This window comes from Falco naumanni, chromosome 20 (assembly GCF_017639655.2).
Source record: "Falco naumanni isolate bFalNau1 chromosome 20, bFalNau1.pat, whole genome shotgun sequence".
In the NCBI taxonomy this organism is placed as follows: Eukaryota; Metazoa; Chordata; class Aves; order Falconiformes; family Falconidae; genus Falco; species Falco naumanni.
Window position 1 is genome coordinate 925,742 of NC_054073.1, and position 7,988 is coordinate 933,729.

A 7,988-nucleotide genomic window follows, 5' to 3' on the forward strand; every position below is an offset into this window, starting at 1 on the left:
GCAGGATCAACCCGCACTGCTGAGAGTCATGTTTCATCAGTATAGAGCTGGAGGTGGAAGAGCTATGGGATAAAAAACTTTAAGTGGCGAGTTCATTAACCTGAGCAACCTAGGAACCTGTTAGCAAAAGGCTCTGTGTGTGGCTGGGATCTATGGAGCACAAAGTACAGAGAAGGAAGGGAGTTCTTCAGTTCTGGAGATGGTCTGCCAAGGTCATCGGGCTGGACACAGGTCCTTCTGGATGGCAGAAACCCCGTGACAACACTGGCTGCTCTAGAGTAAAAATCATGCTGTTCCTTGCAGGGTCACTGCTCAAAGATGTGCTCCAGACAGACCTCCGGAGGCTGCCATGAATCGTCATCCCAGTCAAGCGGATGCCACAGCGGGGGCTCCAGCTGCCACGGGGGCAGCTCCTCCAGCTACCAGGCACAGGGCTCCTCCTGCTGTGGGGGCTCAGGATCGGGCAGCTACGGCGGGGGCAGCGGGGGCTCTGGCAAGATCATAGTCAGCTCGGGCGGTGGAGGAGGTGGATCCTGCTGCAGTGGGGGCTCCTCAGGCTATGGCATGGGAGGGGGGTCCAGCGGTGGCAGTGGGGGATCTGCCCAGAAGATCATCATTAGCTCAGGTGGTGGAGGAGGTGGCTCATCAGGCTGCTGCAGTGGAGGATCCAGTGGTGGGTCCTCAGGAGGCAAGATCATCATTGGAGGTGGAGGCAGTGGCGGGTCCTCTGGCTGCTGCAGTGGAGGATCCAGCTGGGGTGGTATGGGAGGAGGATCCAGTGGTGGGTCTTCAGGATCAAAGAGCATCATTGGAGGAGGAGGTAGTGGAGGATCCTCTGGTTGCTGCAGTGGAGGATCCAGTGGTGGGTCTTCAGGAGGCAAGATCATCATTGGAGGTGGAAGCAGTGGTGGGTCCTCTGGTTGCTGCGGTGGAGGATCCAGCTGGGGTGGCATGGGAGGAGGATCCAGTGGTGGGTCTTCAGGATCAAAGAGCATCATTGGAGGTGGAAGCAGTGGAGGATCCTCTGGATGGTGCAGTGGGGGATCCAGTGGTGGGTCTTCAGGATCAAAGAGCATCATTGGAGGAGGAGGCAGTGGAGGATCCTCTGGGTGGTGCAGTGGGGGATCCAGTGGTGGGTCTTCAGGAGGCAAGACCATCATTGGAGGTGGAGGCAGTGGTGGGTCGTCTGGCTGCTGCAGTGGAGGATCCAGCTGGGGTGGCATGGGAGGAGGATCCAGTGGTGGGTCTTCAGGATCAAAGAGCATCATTGGAGGAGGAGGTAGTGGAGGATCCTCTGGTTGCTGCAGTGGAGGATCCAGTGGTGGGTCTTCAGGAGGCAAGATCATCATTGGAGGTGGAAGCAGTGGCGGGTCCTCTGGTTGCTGCAGTGGAGGATCCAGCTGGGGTGGTATGGGAGGAGGATCCAGTGGTGGGTCTTCAGGATCAAAGACCATCATTGGAGGTGGAGGCAGTGGTGGGTCGTCTGGCTGCTGCAGTGGAGGATCCAGCTGGGGTGGCATGGGAGGAGGATCCAGTGGTGGGTCTTCAGGATCAAAGAGCATCATTGGAGGTGGGGGGTAGCGGTGGGTCCTCTGGATGCTGCAGTGGTGGGTCCAGCTGGGGTGGCATGGGAGGAGGATCCAGCGGTGGCAGCGGAGGATCTGCCCAGAAGATCATCATTAGCTCAGGTGGTGGAGGAGGTGGCTCATCAGGCTGCTGCAGTGGGGGATCCAGTGGTGGGTCCTCAGGAGGCAAGATCATCATTGGAGGTGGAAGCAGTGGCGGGTCGTCTGGCTGCTGCGGTGGAGGATCCAGTGGTGGCAGTGGCGGCTCCTCAGGCCATACAATCATCATCAGCTCCGGAGGGGGCAGCGGTGGGTCCTGCCAGTCCATGCAGCAGAAATGCCCTATTGTCATCCCCAGCATCCAGTCCCACCAGACCAAGCAGGCCTGCCACTGGCCCCCCAGCCAGCAGAAGTAACAGCCACCGGTGGCCTCGGCACTCAGCAAGAACAGCCCTGCCTCTGCCATGTCACCTTTTTTCCTCCAGACCTGGATCTCTGGGCCTGTTTCTCCCCAGCGTGTCCTCTTCCCTTGTCTTCCCTTGACACTGCATCCCCCTGCTGAGAACTCCCAAATGGCTCACCTCACCCCCCAATATGAAGGGAAATAAAGATTGCTGTGTACAGAAAGAACTGCTTTTACAAGGTTTTTGTTATCCTTTGTCAGTCCCCTTTTTGCTTTCAAAAAGAGAATAATACGTCAAATGCCTTCAGCTGTGATATGTTCTTCAGCCTGCAGTGCTGGAACAGATGGTTATTAATACATCTTGCTTGAGAGAAACCTTGTGGCTTAAACAGATGATCATTGTCCCTCTGGCAAATAATGTCCACCTTCTTGCAAATAATGTCCACCCAGGCTGCAGTTTTAATCCAGGAAATAGCTCCACCTCAGTTTCCCTTCCCAGAGGAGTAAGCAGACCACAAAATCTGAGTTTCATTTCAGGGTTTTCCCAAGCAGACAGCAGCATTTTTTGGAAATACAGTTGCGTTTTTATGTACTCCATTTCTCTAGATTTATCGCAAGAAACACATTCATTATGGTATGAAACATTCAGTAGCATTTGTGCTGAAGTCAGCAGCAAGTCCTCTTCAGGACAGGTGTGATCACAGTCTTGCATTCACCACATTTTAAGCCAAGAGGGGGTTTTGTCCATCTTGCACACCCATCTGGTAGGCAGGAAACAAAATTAGGAATAAACAGATCATTGGCCGTGCAAACGCTTCTGCCTTTTGCAAAAAAATTGGAGAGTTCTTCTCTCACCAGCAGTATCTTCATCACATCCCATGCTCTGAACATTAGCATTGCTGTGCATGAAAGAAGCTGCTGGGAAAAGGGGTTGTAGGATCTGGCCAAGGTTTTTCTCTCTCTCCTAGCCATGCACACCAAGGCAGCATCCACTGAGGTGTCTGCAATGAGACAGCATGAGCTCCCAGCCCATCCAGAGGGTGACTGGACTGCAGGGCAGCAAAGGGCCCAGATGGGGCATCAGAAAACAGGCGGCGTGGCCCAAATCTGGGGCAGCTCCACTGTGAAGCCTTTTGCATCCACCCTTGCCTTTGCCCCACATAGCTATTAAAGCTGCTCTTTAACCTGGGGGGAGTTGTGGCAACGCCGGTCCCTCCCACAGCTGTGGTTCCAGCCACCCTCTTCCTCCACGTATGGCAAGTGCCACACGTGTGTGTCCTGCAGGTTCAGCGTTTCCAGTCCCTGCAGGGTCCAGCCTTGAGGTCTCCACACACTAGGGTTTGCAGAAGCACCTCTCACCACCCCTGCTGAGAGCTTCCACAGCCTTCCCTCACACCCTGGGTGATGAAGAGCTACAGATCCTAGGTGCCCCTTTGTGCAAGTCCTTACAGGTTAAATGCAGAGAAGGGATCAAGGTGTTACGATGCTCGGTAGCGCAACGCCTACACCTCACATGCGAGAGTCAGAATTGCAGTAAGACTCAGATTCCACTTTGGTGATGGGAGTGGAGCTTAGGCCACTGGAGGGAGTTCAAAGAAAAATTAAGGAAGCCCCCTGCATCCACGTTCCTGGTGCTGATGGTCCTGTCCCCATACCAATGGAGTTGCGTGCATGCTCAACATTATGTTCATTGTGACAGGGCTTGGCAGCCTGCTGTCACTGTCATGCATCCTCTCAGCTCAAACCCCCCAATTACACTTTCCTCTACTCAACCTCCCGTGAGGGTGGATGCTGTTGTCAGCCTCCAAGCATGCGTGACGCAGTGACAGGATGAAGCTGCTGCAAAACATAGCAGCCAACGCTGCGATAACTGTGCTGACAAACTGTCATTCTGCAACAAGCAAAATGTGCAGGTGCCTTCCCAGCCTCAGGTGTGGGTGGCCTGGCCAGTGAAGCAGGACCCTCATAAAATGGGTCCTGCTGAGACAGAGGAAATGTTTAATGTCCTAGAGTTCAAGGGCAGGGTCTTGAAGGCTTTCAAATGCACCTTTGCAAACAGAAAGTTTTCAAGACTTTCCCCACAACAGCCCGGTGATTGGGCCCCTGGGAAGCTGGAGCTGAGCACAGACCTCTCTGCTCAATCCACCCTCATCGTCCACCCTGGGCTCCCAAAAGGATGAGGAGAAATGGCCCCCACGTCCCTGCCATCCTCATGGGGCCCTCTGAAATGAATCTGGGCTGAGGAGCTCCAAAGCGATGCACTGCCCCACCAGAGGTGATACATCTGGCCTGCTGAGCACATGGTTGCCTTTCCCAGCAGGCTGGACATGCTGCTGCTCCCCATCCAGATTCCCATCTTCCCAGTCCTTGAGGAAACCTTCTTTCCCAAAAATTTCCTGGGACTCCACTCTAGCAATCCTTCACCCTTGTCCTTCCATCATGCTCTGGCCCTAACTCCCTCCAGCCTCCATCCCTCAGCACCTGCTCTGTCTCCACTCTCTGCTGAGCACCCAAGAAGATGCAGCCAAGCAGAAATGCATTGGGGAGCCCCCAGGGTAGACCCCCAGAAGCCATTTCCCCACAACATCTCCAAGCAAGACTCACGGAAATGAATCATTAGGTAGAACTAGCAACTGCAACGTTGAACGTCATTGCTGCATCTCCTTCGTATCACCTATCTGCTGCAAGTGAGTCAAAGAAGGAGGTAGCTAAAGCCAGGCTCAGTAAATAAATCTATCAGCATTCCTTAGGGTGTCTCACTTCCCTCAGGAGCGCAGTGCATACGATATAAAAGCTCACCTATCCCAAGGCTCCTCATACACCTGCCACCAAGCCCTGAACGCATTTCCAGTTGCACTGAAGGTAAGCCCATTGATATGGAAACTTTTTGAACCCCTATGCAGAGAGGTTGCTCCACCAGTTGGTCTCCGAGCATGCTTTGAGTGAAGGAACCATGCCGGCTCGACACTGGATGGGGTTGACTGAAAACCAGTTGGTGTGCCACCAGAACTGCCTTGCTTACAGAAAGGCAGCTGGTACTCCAAGGGCGCACAAATGTGGCTGAGTTTTCAGCTGCTGTGAGCTTTAGCAGACTATACATCCAGAAGGGCATATAGTGGGACTAAGTTTTACAGACTACTGGCTCTGAGTGTGTCAGAGTATGTGTGCAGATCTCTGTAAGTACTCTCAAACTTCCTGCACACAGAGTTTTTTGGTAACTGCTGTGACCTGCAAAGTGGTCCCTGGGTGATTTCCATCACAGGTCCTTCCTGCAGTCCAGCACAGATGAGGGAGCTGATGAAGCTGCCATACCTATAGCACTGCCGAAGATGGGGCAAACAGGATATTTCATGGATACCCCTCCATGTCTGGGTTACTGTGAAGGTTCAGTAGCACATCCAGGACGCTCCTTTCTGACAGCACCGTTCCTTGCAGGGTCACTGCTCAAAGATGTGCTCCAGACAGACCTCCGGAGGCTGCCATGAATCGTCATCCCAGTCAAGCGGATGCCACAGCGGGGGCTCCAGCTGCCACGGGGGCAGCTCCTCCAGCTACCAGGCACAGGGCTCCTCCTGCTGCGGGGGCTCAGGATCGGGCAGCTACGGCGGGGGCAGCGGGGGCTCTGGCAAGATCATAGTCAGCTCGGGCGGTGGAGGAGGTGGATCCTGCTGCAGTGGGGGCTGCTCAGGCTATGGCATGGGAGGGGGGTCCAGCGGTGGCAGTGGGGGATCTGCCCAGAAGATCATCATTAGCTCAGGTGGTGGAGGAGGTGGCTCATCAGGCTGCTGCAGTGGGGGATCCAGTGGTGGGTCCTCAGGAGGCAAGATCATCATTGGAGGTGGAAGCAGTGGCGGGTCCTCTGGTTGCTGCAGTGGAGGATCCAGCTGGGGTGGTATGGGAGGAGGATCCAGTGGTGGGTCTTCAGGATCAAAGAGCATCATTGGAGGTGGAAGCAGTGGAGGATCCTCTGGATGGTGCAGTGGAGGATCCAGTGGTGGGTCTTCAGGATCAAAGAGCATCATTGGAGGAGGAGGTAGTGGAGGATCCTCTGGGTGGTGCAGTGGAGGATCCAGTGGTGGGTCTTCAGGAGGCAAGATCATCATTGGAGGTGGAGGCAGTGGCGGGTCATCTGGCTGCTGCAGTGGAGGATCCAGCTGGGGTGGTATGGGAGGAGGATCCAGTGGTGGGTCTTCAGGATCAAAGAGCATCATTGGAGGAGGAGGTAGTGGAGGATCCTCTGGTTGCTGCAGTGGAGGATCCAGTGGTGGGTCCTCAGGAGGCAAGATCATCATTGGAGGTGGAGGCAGTGGTGGGTCGTCTGGCTGCTGCAGTGGAGGATCCAGCTGGGGTGGCATGGGAGGAGGATCCAGTGGTGGGTCTTCAGGATCAAAGAGCATCATTGGAGGAGGAGGCAGTGGAGGATCCTCTGGGTGGTGCAGTGGGGGATCCAGTGGTGGGTCTTCAGGAGGCAAGATCATCATTGGAGGTGGAGGCAGTGGTGGGTCGTCTGGCTGCTGCAGTGGAGGATCCAGCTGGGGTGGCATGGGAGGAGGATCCAGTGGTGGATCTTCAGGATCAAAGAGCATCATTGGAGGTGGAAGCAGTGGAGGATCCTCTGGATGGTGCAGTGGGGAATCCAGTGGTGGGTCTTCAGGATCAAAGAGCATCATTGGAGGTGGAGGTAGTGGTGGGTCCTCTGGTTGCTGCGGTGGAGGATCCAGCTGGGGTGGTATGGGAGGAGGATCCAGTGGTGGGTCCTCAGGATCAAAGAGCATCATTGGAGGTGGAGGTAGTGGTGGGTCCTCTGGTTGCTGCAGTGGGGGATCCAGCTGGGGTGGCATGGGAGGAGGATCCAGTGGTGGGTCTTCAGGATCAAAGAGCATCATTGGAGGTGGAGGTAGTGGTGGGTCCTCTGGATGCTGCAGTGGTGGGTCCAGCTGGGGTGGCATGGGAGGAGGATCCAGTGGTGGGTCTTCAGGATCAAAGAGCATCATTGGAGGAGGAGATAGTGGAGGGTCCTCTGGATGGTGCAGTGGGGGATCCAGTGGTGGGTCTTCAGGAGGCAAGATCATCATTGGAGGAGGAGATAGTGGAGGATCCTCTGGATGGTGCAGTGGGGGATCCAGTGGTGGGTCCTCAGGAGGCAAGATCATCATTGGAGGTGGAAGCAGTGGCGGGTCGTCTGGCTGCTGCGGTGGAGGATCCAGTGGTGGCAGTGGCGGCTCCTCAGGCCATACAATCATCATCAGCTCCGGAGGGGGCAGCGGTGGGTCCTGCCAGTCCATGCAGCAGAAGTGCCCTATTGTCATCCCCAGCATCCAGTCCCACCAGACCAAGCAGGCCTGCCACTGGCCCCCCAGCCAGCAGAAGTAACAGCCACCGGTGGCCTCGGCACTCAGCAAGAACAGCCCTGCCTCTGCCATGTCACCTTTTTTCCTCCAGACCTGGATCTCTGGGCCTGTTTCTCCCCAGCGTGTCCTCTTCCCTTGTCTTCCCTTGACACTGCATCCCCGTGCTGAGAACTCCAGGATTAACAGCCGTGTCCCCGGCTGTTGGTGTTGGGATGCCTTTGGCAAGGCTCTGCTGCTTTTCCAAAGAGCATTTTAAATATCCAATAAATGTAATAATATCTCAAAGCTGCCTTTTTGGAGAGTTGTTTTTTTTTCTTGTGTTCTCAACCAGCATCTGATGGTCTTGGAAGTGGAAGTCTATCTGATGAGTCATTTCACTCCTATTTTAATGAAGATGAGGGTTTCAATAGTGCATTGGTGTAAATGCAGCTCTAAATCCACCCAGGTTATAGCCCCAGAGAGTCTGTACCTTCGTTTTCGCCCGGACTCAGTGACAGAGTAACAGCACAGCCTAAGATGTCAAGTAACCACAGCACCCAACATGCTACTGGCTCCCATGGATGGTGCAGCCATCCCAGCTCATGGCTCTAAGTCCTCTGAGGTACCAGCACCCAATGACCATGTCTGTGGAGCAATGAATTGCTGCTGGGAGACATGACCACCAAGCTC

The 7,988-nt window shown here is 55.0% G+C and overlaps 1 protein-coding gene across 1 annotated transcript; it reads left to right on the top strand.

Annotated features, from left to right (window-relative positions):
• The first annotated feature begins 318 nt into the window (after positions 1–318).
• Positions 319–7,341, top strand: LOC121099493 (loricrin-like). The gene is made up of 6 exons (XM_040618518.1): positions 319–445; positions 527–1,012; positions 1,091–1,474; positions 1,698–1,817; positions 5,657–6,899; positions 7,083–7,341. The coding sequence occupies exons 1-6, from the start codon at positions 319–321 to the stop codon at positions 7,339–7,341; spliced, it is 2,619 nt and encodes an 872-aa protein (XP_040474452.1).
• Positions 7,342–7,988: the final 647 nt, after the last annotated feature.

Bases quoted from the DNA above. Each gene is read 5' to 3' on its own strand.
- LOC121099493 (XM_040618518.1), top strand. From the start codon at position 319: ATGTGCTCCAGACAGACCTCCGGAGGCTGCCATGAATCGTCATCCCAG. The intron at 1,013-1,090 runs GTGGAGGATCCT...TTGGAGGAGGAG, and splicing joins CATCATTGGAGGTGGAAGCA to GCAGTGGAGGATCCTCTGGG. The intron at 1,818-5,656 runs GTGGCAGTGGCG...GGGGCTGCTCAG, and splicing joins CTGCGGTGGAGGATCCAGTG to GCTATGGCATGGGAGGGGGG.